General features: G+C 44.9%; 1 protein-coding gene across 1 annotated transcript in view; it reads right to left on the bottom strand.

Moving 5' to 3' along the window:
- Positions 1–27,381, bottom strand: part of LOC144525886 (titin-like) — a 263,814-nt gene that overhangs the window by 99,196 nt on the left and 137,237 nt on the right. The window contains 26 exon segments of the mRNA XM_078262949.1: positions 387–516; positions 2,476–2,657; positions 3,629–3,928; positions 5,009–5,302; positions 5,435–5,719; positions 6,230–6,407; positions 7,727–7,845; positions 7,972–8,271; positions 8,713–9,015; positions 9,776–9,959; positions 10,398–10,594; positions 11,420–11,722; positions 13,058–13,357; positions 13,702–13,980; positions 14,481–14,789; positions 16,386–16,582; positions 17,327–17,432; positions 17,997–18,296; positions 19,402–19,701; positions 21,041–21,156; positions 22,750–22,936; positions 23,153–23,449; positions 24,643–24,930; positions 25,772–25,893; positions 26,002–26,179; positions 26,894–27,041. Coding sequence (XP_078119075.1) covers positions 387–516; positions 2,476–2,657; positions 3,629–3,928; positions 5,009–5,302; positions 5,435–5,719; positions 6,230–6,407; positions 7,727–7,845; positions 7,972–8,271; positions 8,713–9,015; positions 9,776–9,959; positions 10,398–10,594; positions 11,420–11,722; positions 13,058–13,357; positions 13,702–13,980; positions 14,481–14,789; positions 16,386–16,582; positions 17,327–17,432; positions 17,997–18,296; positions 19,402–19,701; positions 21,041–21,156; positions 22,750–22,936; positions 23,153–23,449; positions 24,643–24,930; positions 25,772–25,893; positions 26,002–26,179; positions 26,894–27,041 — 5,902 coding nt within the window.

Consider the following 27,381-nt stretch of genomic DNA (forward strand, 5'->3'; position numbering starts at 1 on the left):
GGAACTGTTCCAAATGTTACTTTACAGTCAGTGTCTCACATGTAATATACTGCGATTAACAATAAAACATATTGTCTCTTTCAGTCAAATTTAAAAATACACACACACACACACACACACACACACAGACGTGGGCTCAACAGTCTGACCAATAATCTCTTATATAATTACAAATTGCCATATCCACACAAAATCACCAGTTACCACCAACAGTCACACCTTAGCTACTGTTAAACAAAGAAAACCATGATTACTTAAAAACATACTGATTATGTAATGATTGTTACAGGCCTATGCAATGAGATAATAAACATTTTATTGAACATCGGAGAAGAAAAGAGTAAAATTCTGAAAATATTTGGTGCAAAACAAACTCATTTTCTTACCGAGGATTTCCACCGGGATGACGTGTTCAGCTTTGCCAAAGCAGTTTTCGGCCACCAGCTTGTAGTTTCCTTTGTCTTGCCGGGTGGTTTCTGGGATGGCGATCTTAGTCGTCAGCGTTGTGCGGTTCACCTGAAGAACACACACGGCAAATGTATTCAGTCTTGTATTCACTTTCACTGTGCTTCAACCCTCCTGTTGACCCATTTTCAAAAATAACGTGGATGGTTCCATACGCTCTTCACAAGTAAAATAAATGATCAGTCAGCCTACCTACTTTTAGAGAAATTAAAAAGTTTTTGGAAAAAGCTTCAAAAACATGCCGCAAAAATAGAAGAAAAAACGTCAAAAAAGCGCAGAAAGTGTGGCCGGGTTGGCTCAGCGGGTAGAACAGGCGCACATAAACATAGAGGCGTATGCCCGGACGCAGAGGTCCAGGTTTCGAATCCGACCTGTGATGATTTCCAGCATGTCTTCCCCCCCTCTCTCTCTCCCCTTTCTCACCTAGCTGTCCTGTCAACATTTAAAGGCGGAAAAGCCCAAAAAATTATCTTTAAAAAAAAAAGGCAAAAGTGACAAAAAACTTGGCCAAAAAAGTGACAAAGTGTGGAAATTTTGACCCAGAAAAACTAAAAGTTGCAGGTCGACGGGAAGACAACACAAGGGTTAAGTGAACATACTACAGCGGGAAACATTTCAACTATGAAACCACCGTGAGACTCAGACATTTCTTTGGTATTACAAGTTTTTCTGAAATGTTATGTTTATATGCAGATGATATCATGTTAAATATGCACTAATTCACATACATATCCGGAACAGAAATGTTTAAAACTTTGGATAAAGGTTCAAACTTCTTGTTTCATTTTGTCAAAATATTAGAGCCAAATGTTTTTACAGAGGGCTTTTTATCACTCCATAAATCAGAAAATACTGTCATAAACAGCCATAAATACATTTTCTGCACGTTTTTCAGAATAAAATGTTGTATAAATCAGGCTGTGAATGACATCTGAACAAAGCCTCTATCAGCATGAAGCTTCCCAGGCTGATTACTGACATTAAGACAGACATGTTTTTGCCGGCGTAAAAAAAGTTGGAAAACAAAAGTTTCTGTATCAGAAATTTGGGGTTTCTTTCAAACTAATTGTCCAAAAAAATAACATGGATGGTTCACTACAACGCTCTTCACAAGTTAAATAAATGATCAGTTCACTACTTTTATTGAATTTGGGTGTTTTAGTCAATGTTATAACATTTGAAGAAAAAACAATTGGTAGAACTTTGAAAAAAGTGACAAAAATGTCCAAAAAGTGACAAAAATGTCAGATTAAAGTGACAAAAATGTCAAAAAAGTGACAAAAATGTCAGATTAAAGTGACAAAAATGTCAAAAAAGTGACAAAAATGTCAGATTAAAGTGACAAAAATGTCAAAAAAGTGACAAAAATGTCAGATTAAAGTGACAAAAATTTCAGATTAAAGTGACAAAAATGTCAGATTAAAGTGACAAAAATGTCAAAAAAGTGACAAAAATGTCAGATTAAAGTGACAAAAATGTCAGATTAAAGTGACAAAAATGTCAAAAAAGTGACAAAAATTTCAGATTAAAGTGACAAAAATGTCAAAAAAGTGACAAAAATGTCAGATTAAAGTGACAAAAATGTCAAAAAAGTGACAAATGTCGAAATAAATGACAAAAAGATTTGGGAAAAATCCACCAAAACTTCAAAAGGCTCAGAAAAAGTCGACAAACGTTGAAAAAAGTGACAAAACATTGGGGGGGAGCCACAAAAGTGTCGAAAAAGACGACCAAAACGTTGATAAAGGATTTTCATTTAAACATTTGTTTCAGAAAAACCAAAAGTTACAGGTCGACAGGAAGTCGGCGTCACAAAACAATAAAAAGAGCCTTCTCTCATCAACATCACTGATGAAGTATCAAACCGAAGTAGTAGTATTCATTTGCTGCAGAATCTCTCTTATTTACACTGGGGTATGGACATGAACTTTCATAACAATCTGGTGTGTAGCTGTTTAATTTTCTCTGGACCAAACTGTGGTCCATGAACCCAGGAATGAGTTTTCTGACCTCTTGCGTCTCCATGGTCATCGTCTCGTCTTCGGGCGCCTGGATCTCCACGTTGTCCTTCATCCAGCGCAGCGTTGGTAGAGGGAGTCCCTTCACCTCTGCCGGGATGTCGATGGCCGTGCCTTTCTTCACGTTGATGGCGTTGTTCTTGAAGAACTTCAGGATGGTGATAACTGGAGCGACTGTGGACAAAAACAAACACCTCTGTCAGCGTTTCGCCTGCTTCACTCTGAACTTTTTAAACTTGGAGAGTCTCGCTTTAAGGGTAACTTTGTCGTTTTACAAGCCTAACCCTTAATTTTCCTATGTTTTTGGGTCTAAGTGATTGATAGGAACAACAATCTCTGAAACTTCGAGTCCAGTATTAAGCAAGAAACAAGGTACAATGTAACCCTGTAGGACCCACCAGACTCCATGTAAATAATCAGTACTTTTATCATGGTAAAACACACTTCATTCAAAGTGGACAGAAACTAAATCAAACTATCAAAAGCCGTCTTGGTTCATCTTTCCACTGTTCCAACAATCACCACTCTGGTTTGGTTGAAATAAACCCTTAATTCACCCATTTACATGTGGAAATATGCTGGCTCTATACACGCTAAAAGTCCTGATTATTTACATGGAGTCTGGTGGAGATATGCTGGCTCTATACACGCTAAAAGTCTTGATTATTTACATGGAGTCTGGTGGGTTTGGTGATGGGGATTTCGGGGCAGTTTCATGTTAAACTAAAAGGATCTTCCTCTTTAACTAAAAGGTCTATCTCTGTAGGGATCCATCCCATAATGTTGTCAGACACTTAATAATCTGAGTCTGTCAGCAGCAACAACAGACCTTTTAGTGACTCTAACTGCTGCTGAACATTAGTCCTGTAGGGTAACATTACAGCTTGTTACTAACTGCTGCTGAACATTAGTCCTGTAGGGTAACATTACAGCTTGTTACTAACTGCTGCTGAACATTAGTCCTGTAGGGTAACATTACAGCTTGTTACTAACTGCTGCTGAACATTAGTCCTGTAGGGTAACATTACAGCTTGGTTCTGGTTTAATACTGGACCAGTTTCAGAGATTGTTGTTCTCATCAGACACTCAGACACAGAAACATGGATACATAGGGAGCAGGTTTAATTGAATAGTGAGTTTCCTACTTTCGTCGTCTTGGATCTTGACGTCGATTGGCTTGGATGGTTCCCCGTCTCCGACCTCGGTCACGGCTTTGACTCTGAACTGGTACTCCTGGTTCTCCGACAGGTTCTCGATGGTTCCGCAGCAGTCAGTGAACATCTTGCGGTTAGCCGGCTCGAACTCTGTGCCGTCAGAGCGCATCTTCTCCACGTAGTAGCCGATGATGGGGCTGCCGCCGTCGGTACGAGGAGGTTGCCACGCCAGCGTGACGGTGGTCGGGCTTCTGTCGGTGTAGTGTAGCTTCTCTGGAGCAGACGGGGTTCCTGCAACAGCGGGGGGGGAAGTGGGGTTAACACTGGGAGAACAAGGACTTTAGGGCTCACAGATCTTCTAATTTAAAATACAAAACTGTTTTCTCAAACTGTCTGCCAGCGACTCCAAAGCCTAACAGTCAGGAGCATAGATGTGTTGTCTATAATATTAAATTCAAACATTTTTAGTTGGGTTTCTTCCTACGCCGTTTCTCAGATTTATTTTGTCAGAAAAATGTCATTTAGTGTCCTATTTTAACGATCTAAGTGCATAGCCGTGAAGCGCCTGGTGCAGGTGTGTTTATCCACTGTTGCTAGTGTGACAGCAGTAAAAAGGGTCCGTGTGCCGGGGTCATGGTTCTAAAGGGTTGTTCTTAGTGTCTTCATTAATCAGAGGTGTGTTCTGGGCGTAACATGTAATCAACCAATCAGAGATCATCTCCCATTCCCTGTAAAAGCCAGGCGCGTTTGGACCCTTGAGCATTGCTGTTATGATGGAGGATTTACACCGTCATATTGTTATTTGTAATCTTCTGCATGTGTGTGCGCTGCTGTGCGTCCCTGTGTGTGTGTGTGTGTGTGTGTGTGTGTCCCTGTGTGTGTAACAAGCATAGTGTGCACGTGCTGTGCACGAGCCTAGGAGCATTTTACTAATGCTCTGTTAAAATAACAATGAAATGCTGCGTTATTGACTTTAGACCAGGTTTTTGTTGGTCAATGGTGCCATCACTTCCCACTGCCTCAAGATAGCAATACTCCCAGAATGCACCTGAACACACCTCCCTGTAAGACCAGCACGCCCAGAATGCACCTGAACACACCTCCCTGTAAGACCAGCACGCCCAGAATGCACCTGAACACACCTCCCTGTAAGACCAGCACGCCCAGAATGCACCTGAACACACCTCCCTGTAAGACCAGCATGCCCACGTATGGGCCACAGATGGGTGCAGGTGCATTTGCTATTTAAACGACTTGGGCGCTGAACGGTCTTAAACTAGCAAAGACACACTTGGGTTGGGCTTTGCGCTGCGCCGGGTGCAGGATAGGACCCTTAGTGTCTAAAGTCATTGATATTTAGTGGGTGTTTACCTTTGGGATCCTCTGCCAGGATGGGTCCGAGGTCGGCAGGCGCTCCATCTCCGAACTTGTTGCGTGCGACGACCCTGAAGTCGTACTCCTCCCCGGACAGCAGGCCCTGGACGTCACACTTGCAGGACGCCGTCTCGATGGGCTGGCGGAACAGCTTCATCTTGGCATCCTTCCTCAGAACCTCGTAGCCGATGATGTCGCTGCCGCCGTTGTCCAGTGGGTCGGACCACGACAGCGTGATGTTCTTCTTGGTCACCGCCACCGTTTTCAGGTCCACCACTGGCCCGGGGACATCTGCGGGACACCGACACAATGTCGTATTCACAATATCACAATAAGTATTTACTGACTATATAATCTATAATATATATACTAAGTATTTACTGACTGTATAATCTATAATATATATAATAAGTATGTACTGACCCATGACGTCCACTCGGGTCTCGGCGGTCTTGGTACCGCTGCTGTTGGTGCCGCAGACTTGGTAGTTTCCGTGGTCGGCCCTCAGCGCCTTCTTGATGATCAGGACCGTGTTCGTTCCCTCCGTCTCCACGATCATCCGCTCCTTGTCCGTTTCCTTCTCGTCTTTGGTCCATGTGACAGTGGGCGGTGGGCGGCCCGTCACCACGGCAGGGAGACGCAGCAGCTCGCCGGCCTTGATGATGACGCCATTCCTCACCGAGATGTCGAAACTCACTGCCGGAATTACTGAAACACACCAACACAGAGACAGTCAGACTCAGAGACAGTCAGACACAGAGACAGTCAGACTCAGAGACAGTCAGACACAGAGACAGTCAGACACAGAGACAGAGACTCAGAGACAGACAGTCAGACTCAGAGACAGAGACAGTCAGACACAGAGACAGTCAGACTCAGAGACAATCAGACTCAGAGACAGATTTCTTAAAACATCTCATAATGTTACACTTCCTGCAGCTTTCATTTCTAAATCCCATAACAAAAAGGCTGTGAAAACATTTAATATATGGACATTATATATATATATATATATATATATATAATGTTCCTATACATAATCTATATTATATTAAGTCCATTTACAACTTAATATTCTCATGTAATATACGCTACCCTGGCAATGTTTATACATTTATACACCTGTATACTGGTCTGTATACCTCTGTAGGATTCTTTGTATACTTTGCATAAGATATAAAAAGGAACAGTAAGTCCAGTGTTGTTGAGTGTTCGTACTTTGCGGCTCTGTGACAGTGACGGGATCGGTCACGCCGGGAGCTCCGGGCCCGGCGTCGTTGACGGCGATGACGCGGATGTAATAATCAGCTCCCTCGGTCAGACCGGTCACCGTGTACGTCAGCTCTTTACATCTGAACTCGGTGCTGCGAGTCCAGTTCTTCTCTCCGACCAGAACCTGCCACGCAGAAAACAAAAAAGTTCACCATCACAGATGTGCTGAAGCTGCGCTCACAGCAGGTAAGGGATTACAGCTCGTCAATGTTACAGCTCGTTAGTGTTACAGCTCGTCAATGTTACAGCTCGTTAGCGTTACAGCTCATTAATGTTACAGCTCGTCAGTGTTACAGCTCGTCAACGTTACAGCTCGTTAGTGTTACAGCTCCTGAGTGTTACAGCTCGTTAGCATTACAGCTCGTTAGTGTTACAGCTCGTTAGCGTTACAGCTCGTTAGTGTTACAGCTCGTTAATGTTACAGCTCGTCAGTGTTACAGCTCGTTAGTGTTACAGCTCGTTAATGTTACAGCTCGTTAGTGTTACAGCTCGTCAGTGTTACAGCTCGTCAGTGTTGAAGCTCGTTAGCGTTACAGCTCATTAATGTTACAGCTCGTCAACGTTACAGCTCGTTAACGTTACAGCTCGTTAGCATTACAGCTCGTTAGTGTTACAGCTTGTTAATGTTACAGCTCGTCAATGTTACAGCTCGTCAATGTTAAAGCTCGTTAACGTTACAGCTCGTCAATGTTACAGCTCGTTAATGTTACAGCTTGTCAATGTTAAAGCTCGTTAACGTTACAGCTCGTCAACGTTACAGCTCGTCAGTGTTAAAGCTCGTTAACGTTACAGCTCGTCAATGTTACAGCTCGTCAATGTTACAGCTCGTCAATGTTTAAGCTTGTTAGCGTTATAGCTCGTTAACGTTACAGCTTGTCAATGTTAGAGCTCGTCAATGTTACAGCTGTCGTTAGTGTTACAGCTCGTTAGTGTTACAGCTCGTTAGTGTTACAGCTTGTCAATGTTAGAGCTCGTCAATGTTACAGCTCGTCAATGTTTAAGCTTGTTAGCGTTATAGCTCGTTAACGTTACAGCTCGTTAATGTTACAGCTCGTCAATGTTAAAGCTCGTTAACGTTACAGCTCGTCAATGTTACAGCTCGTTAGTGTTACAGCTCGTTAACGTTACAGCTCGTCAACGTTACAGCTCGTTAACGTTACAGCTCGTTAGCGTTACAGCTCATTAATGTTACAGCTCGTCAATGTTACAGCTCGTTAGCATTACAGCTTGTTAGCGTTACAGCTTGTTAACGTTACAGCTCGTCAATGTTACAGCTCGTTAACGTTACAGCTCGTTAGCGTTACAGCTTGTTAACGTTACAGCTCGTCAATGTTACAGCTCGTTAACGTTACAGCTCGTCAATGTTACAGCTCGTTAGCATTGCAGCTCTTTAACGTTGCTGAGTGTTAACGTTGCAGGGCGTGTTGTGTCGGCTTCCCGTACCTTCTCCAGGTGGTATCCCAGGATTTCTCCTCCGCCATTGTACAGCGGTGGCTTCCACGCCACGATGACTGAATCCTTCCCCGTGTCCACGATCCACGGAGTGGGGGGGCCGGGGGGCACTGGGAGGGACACAGAGTTATTATTATTATTATTATTATTATACCAATAGCTGCCTGGAAGGACAGACAATACTAAAATCTATTCCAGCTTTGTTCTCAAACATCTCCAGGACCAGAGCGACTTACGGATGGCGTCCATGGCGACGGTGCGTTCGCTGGGCTCGCTGAAGGGCCCGGGCCCGGCCAGGTTTTCAGCGCAGACCCTGAAGATGTAGGTGAGTCCCTCCATCAGGCCGAGCACCTTGACCTCCAGAGAGTTGAGCAACGCGCGGTTAACCCGCGTCCAGTGTTTGCTGTTCACCTCCTTCCTCTCGATCCAGTAGCCCAGGATCGGGCTGCCGTTGTCTTTCGGCTCATGCCACGAGATCCTGGCGGTGCTCGCCGTCACCTCGTGGACTCGGGGCGTGCTGGGAGCATCTGGAGGATCTGGGGGGAGGGGAAGGGGGAGGAGAAACAGTCAGTGACCCAACACTCTTTATACAGCCTCCGTGGAAAAGGCAAAAGAATAGGGTTTAATTTTATAACTTTGTTTGTTGAAATGTAGTGCTTAGGGAAGGAAAGGAAAGGAGGGAAGGAAGGATGAAAGGAAGGAGGATCAGTCTTATGGAGGATCGGGGGGTAGAGAGAGAGAGAAATAGTCAGTAACAGGGCTTTAAATGAACTTTTTTAGAAAGAAAGGATTCAGTTGTTGGGAGCTTATGGAGAATTATTTGTAAAAACCTTTTATTCTGGATGAACTCTTGTTGAAGGGACTGAAACGTTTTAACGTATGAATAAAAGCTGATGCTATAGCTTTGTTTCTACGTTTCTGTTATCTGGCCTCTCAGCTTTAAATCTTCCTTCACACGTGTGTTTCTGTTTACGTACTGAACATGTTCTTGGCGACCACTGGCTCGGACATGCAGGGCGGCCCGCAGCCGAACTTGTTCTCGGCCGTGACTCTGAAGATGTACTCCTTCCCCTCGATGAGTTTGGTGATGGGGCAGCTAGTTCCCTTCAGCGTGGACGTGATCGTGATCCAGCCCACTGCTTCGTTCCGGTTGTCCTTCTTCTCCAAGATGTAGTTGAGGATCTCGCTGCCGCCATCGTCCTGCGGGGGCTCCCAGTTACACACCAACGACGTGCTCCGGATCTCCTCAAAGCTGAAGTTCAGCGGGGCGCCCGGCTTGTCTGCAGAGGAAGAGTCAAGGCAACGGTTATTCCCAGGAGGATTAAGATAAGATAAGTGTCAAGTTCTCAGGGGACTTTACTTCTGCCCAAACTTGAAGAAGGCCTAGGCCATCAACAGGGTTCAATGTAGTGATGGCCAAATGAAGCTTCGTGAAGCAGTGTCTTTATTTTCTGAGCCCACTAGATGGCGCTCTTGGTTTTAAGAGAAAGGCCTAACGGTAGAGTTCCACACAGCGACATTTGGCTTCGCTCTCATTGAGGTTGAATGGAGACGAAAATCGCCCTGATTGGGCGAGATGAGAGCGAAACGTCGCGTGTTTGTGTTTGAAAAAGTCAGAAAAAAGTCTGACCAAGATGGCGGAGGTTATCAGCGCTGTATCATGAACATTAGATGTGATTAAAATGTTTCTACACCAACACTGGCCATCACTAGTTAAATGGGATCAACTCAACTTAAATGGGCTTCTTCTTTAATCTTTCTTTGGTTTATTTAGTTAGCACAATAAGATATTAGATATAATAAGAAATATAATAGTATTATAAGTATAATAGAAATTCCTGTGCTACAGCAGCTCAAAAGAAAAACAATGTACACACATTAGAATAACACAAATATTCAGTATAAGTAAAGTATAAGAAGTGGCATGAAAAGAAAAGACTCAAGTAAAGTACACGTACATCAAAATTTGGTACTGAAGTACAGTACTGGAGTACATGTACTTCAGTACTTACATTCCACCTCTATCTGTGTGTGTCTTACCGAGGACGTTGACGACGCAGCTGGCGGTGGCGACTCCGTGAGCGTTCTGCACCTGGATGGTGAAGTCTCCGTGGTCAGCGCGGACCGCCTCGCGGATCATCAGCGCACACCGACCCCGATGGGTCTGGTCCAGACCCAGACGCTCCCGCAGCGGAGTCACGTACTCCTCCTCCGGCTCTGGGACCTGCAGGGAACCAAGGGAACACGTATTAATGCCTAAAAGAATGTGCAGAAATGAGGAGTGTTGAAATGAATCACTGCATCGATGCAAAGATTCAGGACAAGATCAAACATGAAGCTACTTGCAATGCTCCGCGACAGAAAATGTAAAAAATAGCAACCAAAAAAGTGACAAAAAAGCAATAAAAATATGAATAATGCAACAAAAACAGCCACCAAAAAATACACAGTATATCTGACTGTATATATATATATATATATATATATATATATATATATATATATCATATATATACAGTCAGATATACTGTGTATATATATATATACAGTATATCTGACTGTTTGAATTTGACAGACTGATGTTAATGTAATGCTGAGCCCAGTGAAGACTGACCTCCCTAGCAGTACTACGTTAAAGCTCGTGGTGTCTGTGAGGACATACCGTGGTCTTGGTCTTCCTTTTCTTGACGATAGGGACTATCTTCTTGGTCGGCTCCTTGGTGACATCCTCTTGGTTCCTCAGCCAGCTGATTTTGGGATACGGGGAACCGGAGATGTAGGCGTCAATTCGGATCTCCTCGCCCTTCTTCACGCACAAACCGGACTGCACACGGGCGTGGAGCGTCACCTTCGGTTTATCTGAAAACAAAACAACAGGTATTAAATCAGAAAGTTCTAAAGCTAAGGTTCCTATTCTAACCATCTGAGGTCAGGGTGTTTAGCGCCTGCTGCAGGTGTGTTTAGGGCGTGTCCTAATCCACTTCTGCTACTTTGACGGCAGTAAAAAGGGTCCGTGTGCCGGGGTCATGGTTCTAAAGCGTTGTTCTTAGTGTCTTCATTAATCAGAGGTGTGTTCTGGGCGTAACATGCAATCAACCAATCAGAGATCATCTCCCATTCCCTTTAAAAGCCAGGCGCGTTTGGACCTTGGAGCATTGCTGTTATGATGGAGGATCTGCACCGTAATATTTGTATCTGTAATCTTCTGCATGTGTGTGTGTGTGTGTGTGTGTGTGTGTGTGTGTGTGTGTGTGTGTAACAAGCATAGTGTGCACGTGCTGTGCACGAGCCTAGGATCATTTTACTAATGCTCTGTTAAAATAACAATGAAATGCTGCGTTATTGACTTTAGACCAGGTTTTTGATGGTCAATAGTGCCATCACTTCCCACTGCCTCAAGATAGCAATACTCCCAGAATGCACCTGAACACACCTCCCTGTAAGACCAGCACGCCCATGGGCCACAGATGGGTGCAGGTGCATTTGCTGGACGGGAAACTGACAACTGGGTCGGTCTTAAACTAACAAAGACACCTAGGTCGGGCTTTGCGCTGCGCCGGGTGCAGGTTAGGACCCTATATGTATTTTCCTCGGGACAAGAAAGAATTTTGTTGAATGAAGTACTTCTCCGTGTGTAAAACGCGTTGGACGTCTGACTGCAGGAGTGTTTGTGGCGTTTCTTACCGACGGGGTCTGCAGCTTTGACAAGCGGCGTGCTGCGGGACGGCTCGCTGACACCGGCGGCGTTCTCTGCCCGGACCCTGAACTGGTACTCCGTGTCCTCCGTCAGCCCGGTGACCACGAAGAACAACCCTGGCACCAGGCTGGGCGTGACGCGCTCGTAGCGCTCGCCGTCCTTCTCCATCTTCTCCACGATGTAGCCCTGGATGGGACAGCCGCCGTCCGAGTCCGGCGCCTTCCAGCTGACCCGGATCGACTTGGACGTCGGGTCCAGAGCCTCCACCTGGATGGGCGGGTCCGGTTTCTCTGCAGAGTTCAGAACAACAACAGAATGTCAATCACGGAGCAGTTGATCCATTTCACCTTTATTTAAACTCCAGAGACCGTTGGGTGGACAATCACGAGACAAAGAGTCAGGAGAATAACCCAAGGACACTACAACTTTCTGGACTGGAAGACTGATTTGATGAATACATTAGGATAAAAAGGATGTAAAAGAAAGTATAATTATGGAAAGCAATTACAAGAGGAAGTTTGCAGGTTTAAAACCAGATTCCTAAATTGTCCAAAAGGCACAAAAAGTGAGTTCATGTTAAGGAAGTGTTGTGATTTGTTCCAGCAGTCGGGGACCCTTGAGCTACATGCTAACGCCACCTTTCTAACATCAGGGACGATTCCAGGATGTTTTATTTGACTAATAATCAGTCATAGAAAATCTGCTTAGAAATGAATGAAATATAGTACACTGGAGGACTGCAGGGGATACGTGTCCCCCTAGGGGTACTCTGGAGGACTGCAGGGGGTACGTGTATCCCTAGGGGTACTCTGGAGGACTGCAGGGGGTACGTGTATCCCTAGGGGTACTTTGGAGGACTGCAGGGGGTACATGTCCCCCTAGGGGTACTCTGGAGGACTGCAGGGGGTACGTGTATCCCTAGGGGTACTTTGGAGGACTGCAGGGGGTACATGTCCCCCTAGTGGTACTTTGGAGGACTGCAGGGGGTACGTGTCCCCCTAGGGGTACTCTGGAGGACTGCAGGGGGTACATGTCCCCCTAGGGGTACTCTGGAGGACTGCAGGGGGTACATGAGATAATTTGCTAAATGTTTTCATGTTCCAAGGCTGTAGTTACTTCTACTGTCTCTGTTTTTGAAGTTTGTCACCTTTTTTTGAAGGTCTTGTCGTTAGTTTTGACCTGTTCTCGCCTTTCTTCCGTACTTTTTTCTACTGTCCTTTTATTCTTCAATGTTTTTGTCACTTTTTTCAAAGTTTGTCGCTTTTTGGAATATTTTGTCCCTTTTGTCGCCCTAGTGTTGCCTTCCTTCTTTCTACTGTGGGTTTTTTTCGAAGTTATAATTACTATTTTCAGCCTATTCTTGCCTTACTTCCGTTTTTTTCCAAGTTTTTGTCTCCTTTTTCCATCAGCATTTAAAAATTTTCCAGTTTCCAAGGCTGTCGTTTAGTAAAATCTATCACTGTCATCGCTGTATTCTTCCTCTTTATAGAGACTTTTAGCGGGTACATGGCTAAAACAAACTGTTCAAAGGGGGAACATTATTGAAAAAAGCTCTGCTCCAGCCCAATGCCCCTGGCTAATATGTTCACAATAAAACAGATGAACTCGAGAAGTTATTGACTCACGTTTGACTTCCTCTGTGATGACGGAGTTGCGTAGGTCCAGGTAAACTCCAGCTCCGACCGTGTTCAGGGCTTTTATTCTGAAGTGGTACTCGCAGTTGATGTACAGGTCTTTGACGTTGCAGGTCAGGACGTTCTCCCCCGACATGACGGGGACGTAGGTCTTCTTGGAGGCCTCGCGGCGCTCCAGCGTGTAGCTGAGGATGGGCGTGCCGCCGTCGTCCTCCGGGGCTTCCCAGCTGATCCTGCACGAGTTCTTGGTGACGTCACCAGAAGTTATGTCTTTACACGGACCGGGGAGTCCTGCAGCATTCAGGGAGGAAGAGAAGCATGTCAGAGGACCAGTTTCTGGGGAAAAACACATTGACTGTATACATAATGGACCACCAGACCCCGTGTCTCTGGACAGAGACCAGTGAAGTCTCTTTTCCGGTACCCAACCTCCTTATAGATGCTTCCCATTACGTGCTGACCAGCACGCATACATTACGTTCTCAGCAACATGGAATAAACAAGATAATCGTGTCCGGGTACACAAATCAATAGATTAAAAATAACGTGACCATTTCACGAACTGCTGTGAGACCGTCTTTGCGTTTTCAGTGACGTACGAAATTAACAGCTCAGTTATATGAAGGATAACGTACCGATGACTTTGACGTTGACCGTGCCGGTGGCTTTCCCCAGGCTGTTCTCCAGCGTGATGACATAGGCACCGGCATCGGCGCGTTTGCACTTGAGCAGCTCCAGATGAGCGCTGTTCATCTCCACTGTCAGTGACAGGCGCTCGTCCGCCTTGCACTCCACCGCGTCCTTCTGCCAAACCATCTTGGGCGTCGGGATGGCCTGGTAGGGGATGTTCAGGTGCAGCTTCTCGCCTTCAACCACAATCACGTCCTGCGCCTCCAGATCCATGGTGGGAGCGCCTTGGGACCAGAGACAGAGCGGTCATATTCAGGGTTAATTATCAGGTTTTAAATAACTTTTCTTTTAAATTCTTAAAGGGTAACTTTGTTTTTTTTTTAACATGGAACCTATTTTCCTATGTTTTTTGTGTCTAAGTGACAAACGACAATCTCTGAAACTGGTCCAGTATTAAACAAGAACCAAGCTGTAATAAATGACAGCTAAATGACATGTAATGTAATGTAATGTATTGTATTGTAATGTAATGTATTTTAATGTAATGTATTGTAATGTAATGTATTGTAATGTAATGTATTGTATTGTAATGTATTGTAATGTAATGTAATGTAATGTAATGTCATCATATTACTTATCTTTTGTATCCATATTTGTATATATTATACTTGTTGTACCGTGGCTCGGAGAGAAACATATGTTCTCTGTATATGTGTGGCACATATTGCAGAATTGACATAAAGTTGACTGGACTTGTTTAAAAGTGATTTGTGTCTTTGCTTACAGTCGGGATCCTTGGTGAAGACTTTGTCCGAGATCTCGGAGGGATCGCTAACGCCGACAGCGTTGATGGCACGGACCCTGATGACGTACTTCTTCTCCGGTTTGATGCCGTCGTCGATCCTGAACTTGAGCTCTTTGACGGGTCTGTTGTTGACACGCAGCCACTTGAGCTCCGGCCGCGCCTCGGCCACCTCTACGTGGTAGCCCGTGATCGGCGAGCCGCCATCTTTAGCCGGAGGCTTCCAGCAGACGTTGATGTGCTGCCGGCTGGCGTCCGGGACCGAAACTTCCAGAGGGGGAGAGGGAGCGCCTGGAGAGAGAGGACGGAGGCTCAGGTTATGTCTGTTTAAATATGCCTTTAGCCTGCCTCTCTTAGTTATGCTATTATAACTCTAGACTGCTGGGGAAGTTCCTTCCTCCCAAGGACACAATGAGCTGCTCTCTCGTCTCTCTTTCACTTGTTTCCTTTTGTGTCCATCATAGTCCCAGAAATGCTTGTTACTAACCTAGCTCTGGGGAGTTTACTCCCCGGAGTCCCTATGTTTCTTCTTCACCCAGAACATCGCCTTGGATTAGGGTGGCACCAAGACCTGGGTCTTGGGTGCAGCTGTCGCTGTGGACCTACTACACCAAGCTACACTCTGCGATTCCCTGCAGTGTCCAGCTGCATCCTGCTGCGTCCTGCAGCGTTCACCCATGCTCTGCTGTGCCACACTACACCCCATAACGCCCTGCTGTGCCCTACTATGACATGAACTACTCCCACACTACACCCCGTAACGCCCTGCTGTGCCCTACTATGACATGAACTACTCCCACACTACACCCCGTAACGCCCTGCTGTGCCCTAATATGACATGAACTACTCCCACACTACACCCCGTAACGCCCTGCTGTGCCCTACTATAACATGAACTACTACGACTACCATTGCAGTCACTGTCCCATTATCTTTACTATGACTATTATTGCCACTGTTCATTACACCCCCAACCGGCACCGTCAGACACCCCCTACCAAGAGTCTGGGTCTGTCCCGTCAGACACCCCCTACCAAGAGTCTGGGTCTGTCCCGTCAGACACCCCCTACCAAGAGCCTGGGTCTGTCTGAGGTTTTTTCCTAAAAGGGAGTTTTTCCTCACCACTGTCGCATCAGCCACTGCTAATGCTTGCTCTTGAGGCAATCACTGTAATAGTTGGGTCTTTGTAAATTATAGAGTGTGGTCTAGACCTACTCTATCTGTAAAGTGTCTCGAGATAACTCTTGCTATGATTTGATACTATAAATAAAATTGAATTGAATTAAATATGCAAATGAGGCATTATGTAATGCTAACTTTTAGTGAATTTAGGAGAAATCTACAGACACAAAAAGACAAAGTGGAGTAAATGAATGTTTTCTCTCCCCTCGTCTGAAAGAAGACAAGTTATGGAAGATAAATAGACTGAATAATGATGTCTCTCCTGAAAAATGATCCACAGAAACTAGAAATTAGAAGCTATTTTCACAAGTTCACAAGATATTTTTTGTTAGTCTGCAAATGAACTGAAAAACTATGTTTTTGTACGAGTGTCTCTCCTTAAAAATGATCTACATTGATCCACAGAAAGTCCCAGGAACAACTCCCTGCATCTGCTACGAGTATTTTATAATAATGATTTAATATCTATGTGGCTCTAGATATAGACTGAATAATGATGTTTTCTCCTTAAAATGATCCACTATTTTCAAAAGTTAACAAGCTATTTTGTCGTTAGTCTGCAAGACGATATGTTCTGGAAAAGAAATGAACTGAAAAACTATGTTTTTGTAATAATTGATCCACAGAAAGTCACAGGAACAACTCCCTGCATCTGCGTCGAGTATTTTATAATGATAATATAATATCTACGTGGCGCTCTCTTACTGGTTGCGTCCTCGACGGTGAGGATCTCGGTGGGTTCACTGGGATCTCCGACTCCGGCTTCGTTCTCGGCTCGGACCTGGAACTGCACCTCGGACCCTTCGTCCACGTCCGTCACCTTGAACTGCGTCTGTTTGTCCGGAGTCTTGCAGCACTTCAGCCAGCGAGTTCCCAGCTTCTCCTTCTTCTCTATCACGTACCTGCGAGGCAACACATCATCGGGTTTTATCAAATGTCGAACAGTATAAGCAAAGATTCAGGACAAGATCAAACATGAAGCAACGTAAGTAAAAATATGAATAATGCGACAAAAAACATCACAAACAGCCACCTAAAACGTTTGTTAAAAAGGTGACAAAAAAAATTGGAAAATGTAAAAAAAAACGTAAAAAATATCATCTGGAAAAACGTCAACAAGAATGCCAAAAAAGCGCCCAAAAAAATTATAAAACGCTGAAAAAGGCAAAAACAAAACGACAAAAACGTCGGAAAAAAACCTCAATAAAAAAGACTTAAAAATAGAGTTTTTCTTAAAGTTTCAAGACAAAAACCAAAAACTTAGAATTCTGCCTCTGTTTCCTCATTCACAAAAGCAACAAAAACGTCAAAAAAGTGAAAAAAAAAGCCTCGAAAAAACATCGAAAAAGACGTTGAAAAAATATCAAAACAAACGCTCAAAAAACATGACAAAAAACATAGAAAAAAGGTCCCATAAGCATCGAAAAAACCTCGGGAAAATGCCTAAAAAAAACAATAAAAACGTGCAAAAAGGCGACAAAAATGTAAAAAAAAAAACGTTGAAAAAATCTCAACACTTACGCTCAGAGTCAAAAACCATCAGAAATCTCTCCCAGGGAACCAAAGTGGTTCTCTCTCATATCCTCTCAACTCATCTCATTTATTCTGCACTCTGATGGAAGCCATGAGCGTGGGTGTGGTCTTACTTGGTGATTGGTCTTCCTCCGTTGCTCTTGGGAGCTTCCCACTTCAGCTCCACGTGTCTCTTGGTGACCTCCATCACCGTCAGAGCGTAGGGGGGCCCGGGGGTCGCTGAACAGACAAACACAGATGTAAATTAGCTGTATAGATAACTATGGTACAGGGCCTGAGCTGTGCATGGTCCCTGACAAATAAACTAATAAACTAAACTAAACTTCACACAAACATCAATATACACAAGAACTCTCTGCAGGGTCGTTAAAATGACAATATATAACACCCAGAAGACTTTTGGGCCCATGGCTGTACAGGCAAACGCTAGGGGCATCTGTCGACATGATCACAGAGAAGTTTAAAGATAAAAAACCTGCCCAAAAAACATGAAAAAGCAACAAAAATGCTGGGAAAGAGACAAAAACGGTTAAAAAAAACTGCAAAAATGTCAGAAAAAAAAAAATGATATACAGGTTTTTAGGCACTATCAAATATCTTGAGAAATAGTTCATATACCTGCTGTAACCCCCCAAATAAACCGTGAAAAAACAGAAGAAGCGACAAACATCAAAAGTTACAGGAAAAAATTACAACATTTTTTTTAGGCATTATCGAATATCTTTCCTTTACGGTCTGGCTCCGCCCCTGATCAACTGCCTGCTTGGACTGCTGCCGACTTACTGAAAGTGTCTTTGGCGAGCACGGCGTCCTCCAGCTCGCAGAACTCGCCCATCCCTGCGGCGTTCTCAGCGGCGACGCGGAACACGTAGAGCGATCCCTCGTTGAGCGGAGTCACCGTGTACTTCAGCTCCTTCACCGTGGTGTCCACGCTCTGCCACGCCTTCCGCCGCACGTCGCGCTTCTCCACCACGTAGTTGGTGATGGGCGAGCCCCCGTCGCTGCTCGGCTCCTGCCACTTGAGCGCCGCGTCGATCTTCGTGATGTTGGAAACCTCTAGCCACTGGGGCGCAGACGGAGGATCTGGGGAACGGGGAGAAGGAGGAGAAAAGGGACTCAAAGACAGGCGAAAACCCAAACATGTAAAGCAAGCACAGTCCTATGTTCCCACAGCCCTATGTTCCCACAGCCCAATGTTCCCACAGCCCAATGTTCCCACAGCCCTATGTTCCCACAGCCCTATGTTCCCACAGCCCTATGTTCCCACAGCCCTATGTTCCCACAGCCCAATGGTCCCACAGCCCAATGTTCCCACAGCCCTATGTTCCCACAGCCCTATGTTCCCACAGCCCTATGTTCCCACAGCCCTATGGTCCCACAGCCCAATGTTCCCACAGCCCTATGTTCTCACAGCCCTATGTTCCCACAGCCCAATGTTCCCACAGTCCTATGTTCCCACAGCCCTATGTTCCCACAGCCCTATGTTCTCACAGCCATATGTTCTCACAGCCCTATGTTCTCACAGCCATATGTTCTCACAGCCCTATGTTCCCACAGTCCTATGTTCCCACAGCCCTATGTTCCCACAGCCCTATGTTCCCACAGCCCTATGTTCCCACAGCCCTATGTTCCCACAGCCCTATGTTCCCACAGTCATATGTTCTCACAGCCCTATGTTCCCACAGCCCTATGTTCTCACAGCCCAATGTTCCCACAGCCCTATGTTCCCACAGCCCAATGTTCTCACAGCCCAATGTTCTCACAGTCCTATGGTCCCACAGCCCAATGTTCCCACAGCCCAATGTTCCCACAGCCCAATGTTCCCACAGCACTATGTTCCCACAGCCCTATGTTCCCACAGCCCTATGTTCCCACAGCCCTATGTTCCCACAGCCCTATGTTCCCACAGCCCTATGTTCCCACAGTCCTATGTTCCCACAGCCCTATGTTCCCACAGCCCAATATTCCCACAGCCCAATGTTCCCACAGCCCTATGGTCCCACAGCCCTATGTTCCCACATTTCTAGGACATTTTCAAAATTAGGTCTTGTATTGTGGGAACATAGGGCCTAATTTGAAACAAATCTTAGAAATGTGGGAACTGTGGGAACATAGAGACCTAATTATCGGTGAAAAATAAAATCTTAGAAATGTAGTTTAGATAAATGGCCCGTTGTGTGTTACTCACAGAGCCTCTCCTTGCAGACGATTGGCTGGCTGGGCTCGCTGGGCTCGCTCTGGCCAGCCTTGTTGACGGCTTTGACCCTGAACGAGTACTCCTGCTTCTCTATCAGGCCCGTCAGCGGCGTCTCCGTCTGCGGGATGTCCTCGGCGATGCGGATCCATTCCTCGCTGCCAGTCTTCTGGAACTCCACGATGTAGCCTTCGATCTTGGCGCCGCCGTCGTGCTCTGGCCGCGTCCACGCCAGCTGCACCGTCGTCTTACCAACATCCTTGATGACGGGTTTACCGGGAGCCCACGGAGGATCTGCAGAAGTCGAGGCAACTTTATTCATACAGCACAAAAGCAACTTCAAAATACAAAGGACAATCACAATCAATGTGTGTGTATGTGTGTCCGTGTAAGTATGATAAAAAAACATCAAAATCATCAATCATCAATCATTCAAATAAGCCAGAAAGAGTACATTTAAGGACAAGAATGAAAAGTTACAAATTAAAATGATGTGTCAGGTTTATTAAAAAGCCCTGATTTTTGATTTCCAGGTGTTTGTAAGGACAGTTTGTAGGAAGAGTCTATACCTCTCATGCCAATTAAAGCTCCATTGTGTAAGAATTTCTCCCATCTATCCCATCAATTGTATATGACAACCAACTGAATATGACTTTCTAGCCCCTCCCATTCAGAGCACGTTCTAACTCCTACGGTGGCCGTATTATTCCAAGAAGTACAACTTCATCCGTGAGTGTTCCTTCCAGTGTAATAATAGTTTTACGTTTTCCTTATTTTGGTACCATTTCATACTTGCTCCTTATTAGCTCTTTCCATCTTGGAAAAGCCACTCCAATATTAACTTTGGTCTTATTGCTTTGCGTCGCGTTTAATTCTCTTTTTAACTTCCTTGGCGACTCCGTTACATGTCCTAGAGAATAGGTGTGATCCTCCATCTTCAACAGGCTTTCAAATCTGCCGGCAGTCGCAAGTAATCTCCCCCTGGCATTCGTCACGGTGCCACTGACTGTAAAAGCGCGAAAGGCGGAGATATGTCCCTCTTTGGCTAATGTATTATAAAGATGGAGGTATGTCCCTCTTTGGTTAATGTATTATAAAGATGGAGGTATGTCCCTCTTTGGCTAATGTATTATAAAGATGGAGGTATGTCCCTCTTTGGTTAATGTATTATAAAGATGGAGGTATGTCCCTCTTTGGTTAATGTATTATAAAGATGGAGGTATGTCCCTCTTTGGCTAATGTATTATAAAGATGGAGGTATGTCCCTCTTTGGTTAATGTATTATAAAGATGGAGGTATGTCCCTCTTTGGCTAATGTATTATAAAGATGGAGGTATGTCCCTCTTTGGCTAATGTATTATAAAGATGGAGGCGCTACATGGCGGCCGTCAATCGAGCGAGTCGCTCGTATGTATTCTGAATGATTCTGAATGTCAGATTCTACACTTACAAGAATACTCTGATAAATTGGTGGAAGTAATTACACATGAATGAGCTCATATTTGTGAAAGAACAAAGGGGTTTTGGCTAAAAATCAACTCAAAACATTACACAACGGAGCTTTAAGTAATTAACGTGTAATCTTTAGGTTTCCGACTTAACTAAAGTAATGTCTGATGGACATGTGACGTACCGATGGGATCTTTGATGAGGACGGGATCCGTCTCCACGCTGGGTTTTCCAGGTCCGGCCAGATTCTCCGCCAGAACACGGAAGCTGTACTTCGTCTTGGTGGTAAGTCCCTTCACCCTGGAAACACACACAGGAAACAAACAGTCAACACATTTCATTCACATAAAATAGGGCTGTCAAAATTCTGTCAAAATTCTGTCGCCTCTCGACAAGAACGTTGCTTCCATGTTGATATGAGCATTAAAAACTTATATAAAGACTGGGGATCTTACATATTTAGCTATTCTTTAATGTTAGATGTGACATGATTGTCTTGGTGTCATACTTTCTAGTCTTAACTTGTGTGATTTCAGAGTGTGGTCCTTTATTCAAACCGTAACTTCTTCCCCATTTTCCCACGTAAAAACTTCATTCAAACATCTAAATATTCAGCTCAATTAGGAACAACCAGCTATGACTTTACTCATTCGAAACTTTCATAATTTCTCAAAAATTCAACATTTTCTGCGACATGTTTTCCCATTCAAACAAACAGATACATTTGACACAAATTCATACATCTTCAACTGCTATCTTCTTATTCATAGGTTCACTGAGAAACTGCACTCAAACTTTCACTTTTCACCGTCTGCTAGAGGATGGTTGGCATAATTTGGGTTTATTATAATATTTTAATCGATTGAGAGCCCTAAAGTAGGTATCTTCCAAGTCTATCTCATACGTATATACATGTATATCTTCCATCTTTCACGGCTATGATTTTGTACCTAAACGTTGTGTCTTTGTTGGGCAGTTTGTGATTTTGTACCTAAACGTTGTGTCTTTGTTGGGCAGTTTGTGATTTTGTACTTAAACGTTGTGTCTTTGTTGGGCAGTTTGTGGTTTTGTACTTAAACGTTGTGTCTTTGTTGGACAGCTTGTGCTTTTGTACCAAAACATTGTATCTTTGTTAGGCAGTTTGTGGTTTTGTACCAAAACGTTGTGTCTTTGTTGGGCAGTTTGTGGTTTTGTACTTAAACGTTGTGTCTTTGTTGGGCAGTTTGTGGTTTTGTACCAAAGCGTTGTGTCTTTGTTGGGCAGTTTGTGGTTTTGTACCTGAATGTTGTGTCTTTGTTGGGCAGTTTGTGGTTTTGTACCTGAATCATGTGTCTTTGTTGGGCAGTTTATGCTTTTGTACCTAAACGTTGTGTCTTTTCTGGACAGTTTGTGGTTTTGTACCTAAACGTTGTGTCTTTGTTGGGCAGTTTGTGGTTTTGTACTTAAACGTTGTGTCTTTGTTGGGCAGTTTGTGGTTTTGTACTTAAACGTTGTGTCTTTGTTGGACAGCTTGTGCTTTTGTACCAAAACATTGTGTCTTTGTTGGGCAGTTTGTGGTTTTGTACTTAAACGTTGTGTCTTTGTTGGACAGCTTGTGCTTTTGTACCAAAACATTGTATCTTTGTTAGGCAGTTTGTGGTTTTGTACCAAAACGTTGTGTCTTTGTTGGGCAGTTTGTGGTTTTGTACCTGAATGTTGTGTCTTTGTTGGGCAGTTTGTGGTTTTGTACCAAAACCATGTGTCTTTGTTGGGCAGTTTATGCTTTTGTACCTAAACGTTGTGTCTTTTCTGGACAGTTTGTGGTTTTGTACCAAAACGATGTGTCTTTGATGGGCAGTTTGTGGTTTTGTACCAAAACGTTGTGTCTTTGATGGGCAGTTTGTGGTTTTGTACCTGAATGTTGTGTCTTTAATGGGCAGTTTGTTGCATCTGATCCACTTGTCAGCTTCCCGGTCGAACTTCTCGATCCAGTACCCGGTGATGGGACTGCCACCGTCCTCGTCCGGCTCGAACCATGTCAGAGTTACGGCGTCCTTGGCGATGTCGGAGGGCGTGACTCTGGTCGGAGCGCCGGGAGGATCTGGCACAGACCGAAGAGGCATTTATTATGGGATATTTATGTTTCATACCAGTAAATACAGTCGTTAACCCTCAGAGAACAGAGGAGATTGTTGTTCATATGATCCTGTTTAAATGGATCTAAAATAAAAACAATAACAGCTAGAGAGTTCATTCTTTCTGTCTTTGAAGGAACCGTAGTTGATAGAAAGTGAGACTGTGGTGGAAACCAACGTACCGAAGGAATACTTGGCAATGATGGGCACGTGTTCTGCGGGCTCGCCGATGCCGTACTGGTTCTCAGCGCTGATCCTGAACACGTACTCTTTCAGAGCAGTGAGCTTGCAGGCTTTGAACGTGGTGTGTTTGACGGTGGCCGACAGCTTCACCCACTCCTCTTTGTCCATTAGCCGGCTCTCCACAATGTAGTTGGTGATGGGCGAGCCGCCGTCATCCCTCGGAGGGTTCCACGCCATGAAGCACGACTCGTTGGTGACCTCAGAGATGTCGAAAGCAGCTGGAGGACCGGGTTTATCTGAAGAGGACAGGATGCAAAATGAAAAATCACTCATTTCATATTCGTTCAGGCTGGTTACGTGTCAGGAAAAAAACACTTTGACTCTCATTTCTAAAGAAGCAGGATGTAAAATATGCTGAAAACACTGAATTAGATTTTTATAACACACAGAGTCTGCGGACGCAGAATTTCCAGCAGATTTTAAACTAATTAAAAAAAGAATTGAAATAACACATCACTTAAAACTGTCCACTAAATTCTGCAGATTTTCATTCTGGATCACCACTGAAGTCTGCAGATTCTGTTTGGGTCTGATGATAAGATTAAAGTCTTTCTAATAATTTGTCCGGTGTTTATGGTTTGTTTGATTTCATATCCAACAACATGGTGGCTAAGCATGTGTTTGGAATGGTTTCTTTACGCTAACAGGTAACTTTAACTTGAAGGCTTCTTTGCTGCTTAAACCAAAAGCCCAAATCCCTGTCAGATGAATCACGTACCCCTTCATCAACTCACAATGTATGTTCCAAATGTATAACACAATTCATCATATAAAAGTGGATTTTGTTCATTGTTTCATACAACTGAACTGTTAATATTTAGGTCGGTTTGGTCAGAAATCGCACTACTACAATCCTTCTAGGCTCCTACTACTTGAAGTGAAGCTGATATGTTTCAACCATTTCTCCAAGTTACTTTGAGCCATTACTTTAAGCTAACTATTATAGCTATACTTTTAGCTATTTCAACTTTTAGCTGTTTCTACGGTTAGCTAACTATTTCAACGTTTAGCTATTTCTACGGTTAGCTAACTATTTCTACTTTTAGCTATTTCTACTTTTAGCTATTTCTACTTTTAGCTATTTCTACTGTTAGCTAACTATTTCTACTTTTAGCTATTTATACTTTTAGCTAACTATTTCTACAGTTAGCTATTTCTACGGTTAGCTAACTATTTCTACGGTTAGCTATTTCAACTTTGAGCTATTTCTACAGTTAGCTATTTCTACGATTAGCTAACTATTTCAACTTCTGAGGAGTGACAACAACACAAATAAAATAAAAAAAAAACTAAAAGTGCTGCTCTGGTAAGTGAAGAAGAAGTTCATTGTGTCGGTTACTGGTTTGGATGTTGTGGCTTAGTGTAACAGCTAGCTACAGTTTGGGCTACAGTTTAGGTTTTATAGATTAGATAATAAACACGTCTGTACCGAGAATGTTGACGTCAATAGTGGCGGTGGCGCGTCCGCAGGCGTTAACCGCCTCGATGATGTAGGTGGCCGTGTCGCCTCTGGTCGTCTTGTCGATGGACAGCTTGGAGTGTCCCGGCTGAGTGTCGATGGTGACGCGGTCGCCGGCCCGTAGCACATGGTCAGCCTTGGTCCACTTCACGCGGGGGTCGGGCTTCCCTTTGACGTCGGCTGGAAGCTCGATCTTTGTGCCAGCCCGGGCCGTCAGACCGGCCAGCAGCTTCACATCCAGCTGGATCTCTGGAGCCTCTGTAGAGGGTTTAAAGCATAGACTGTTAATATTAATGGACAACACATCTGGTTCAGCGAAGTGCTGCAAATGCGGAAGCCTTAAACCTGCATTCTCTCTGAATTCCTGCAGGGGGAGACTCCTTAAACCTGCTTTCTATCTAACTTCCTGCAGGGGGAGACTCCTTAAAGCTGCTTTCTCTCTAACTTCCTGCAGGGGGAGACTCCTTAAACCTGCTTTCTCTCTGACTTCCTGCAGGGGGAGACTCCTTAAACCTGCTTTCTATCTGAATTCCAGCAGGGGGAGACTCCTTAAAGCTGCAATCTCTCTGAATTCCAGCAGGGGGCGACACGTGCAGTTGCAAAAGGAGGACGGTTAAGTCTATGAGAAAGTGACCTACTTCTCACTTGATTTATTACCTCAGTAAACATTTTCATAATGAGTTTATGGTCTCAATCGCTAGTTTTAAGTCTTCTGCAACACAGAATGATGTTCATCTAGTGAATTATGGTCTTGTTAATTTTAAATAGGGGGTGTTTTAGGGCGTGGCTATGATGTGATTGCCAGTGAAAGTGTGTAATGTAATGTAGAGTGTAAGGGCTCCTCCCTCACTCCTCCCTCTCCTCTAAAATCGTCATATCCGCAACCAGGATGGCTGCGTCGGTAACGGCAAACTTGACGACAGATAGCAGATCTCCACAAACCAATGGGTGACATCACACATGTGCTGTCCATAAATATTATACAGTCTATGGTTTAAAGACAAGAGTCAGAGAGAACAAAACAGGATCTCTGGAGCCTCTGTGGAGGGTTTAAAGACAAGTGTTACAGGGAACATACAGGATATTTGGGGATGTTTACCTCTGGCGTCAACGGCCTGGATTTCATCGGTGGCTCTGCACGGTCGGCTGGCTCCCAGCTTGTTGAAAGCTCTGATTCTGTAGGCGTACCATTGGCCCTCGATCAGGCCGCTCACCTGGAACCTGTCGGCACAAAACATGGAGTTTTATGCAAGACTGTCCCAAAATATACAACAGGACACAAGTCACAAATGTCCTAAGGCCAGTGTTTGACGGACGGTTTATTCTTACTTCAGCTCAGGGATGGGGTCTCCGCAGGGCTCCCACTTGTCGGTGCCGCGCTGACACTTGTCCACCACGTAGCCTTTGATCGGGGCACCGCCATCGTACTTCGGGGGCTCCCAGAACAGGAAGATGGTCTTGCCGCTCTTATCACGCCACTTCAGGTTCTCGGGAGGATCAGGTACAGCTGGGGAAAAAGACATAACGGAGATCAAATTTGGGATGTATGTAAAAATATCCGGCCGGCTTCAGTGGGAGTTACTTGCAGTCAGATTCAGGCTACATCTCCAGCGCTACGTTTTGGTTTTTAAGCGTTTGAGTTTTTAGCCCAAAGTGATCTCGGTACACCAACATTGGCGTCAGTGTCGGTGTTGCCAAAGGTCTCCATTTGCAGCCGTTGAGACTGAAACACAACCCCCAGATTATAAACCAAAACGGGTCAGAAGGGGTTTAGGGGCTCGGAAACACCAGAGCAGGGGGAATGAGAGTGGGGGAACACCAGAGCAGGGGGAATGAGAGGGGGAAACACCAGAGCAGGGGGAATGAGAGGGAGAAACACCAGAGCAGGGGGAATGAGAGGGGGAAACACCAGAGCAGGGGGAATGAGAGGGGGAAACACCAGAGCAGGGGGGAATGAGAGGGAGAAACACCAGAGCAGGGGGAATGAGAGGGGGAAACACCAGAGCAGGGGGAATGAGAGGGAGAAACACCAGAGCAGGGGGAATGAGAGGGGGAAACACCAGAGCAGGGGGAATGAGAGGGAGAAACACCAGAGCAGGGGGAATGAGAGGGGGGAACACCAGAGCAGGGGGAATGAGAGGGAGTAACGTAGCAGAAGATATTTCTACGTTTAAACCAAAACGTAGCAGTGTAGATGTAACTTGGCTGAATAAATACTCACTGGCGGGAGAGGAGACGTTGACGGGCTCGTCGATGTATGCCGGCTCTCCGGGTCCGCACTTGTTGCAGGCAGTGACGCTAAACAGATACTCCTTTCCTTCAAGCACGTCTGTGACAGTGTGCTCCAGGTCCAGGATGCCGGTAGCCACCTGGACAGAAACAACATCAACATAGTAATGAATAAAGCTAGGGTTGGCAGTTTGAGTTCACTTTGTGTCTGAACCCTTTCCGCCTGTAAGGGCGTACTCACACTTGGCCCAGTTAAACCGTGGCGGAGAATGTTTGACCCCAAAGTCCAGTTTGTTTGACTAGTGTGATCGTTCCATGCCGTGCCCGGGCACTGTACGCTTATCGGTGCTGGGGCACGCTTATTTGTGCCTGGGCCTGCTTGAAAGAGACGGGCCAGGGCACGGTTCGGTTGGACTCGGGCACGGTATGCATCAGTGTGATCGCTAAACGCGCTCGGGTCTGGTTCTTACCTTACAGATT

This window comes from Sander vitreus, chromosome 11 (genome assembly GCF_031162955.1).
Source record: "Sander vitreus isolate 19-12246 chromosome 11, sanVit1, whole genome shotgun sequence".
Lineage (NCBI taxonomy): Eukaryota > Metazoa > Chordata > Actinopteri > Perciformes > Percidae > Sander > Sander vitreus.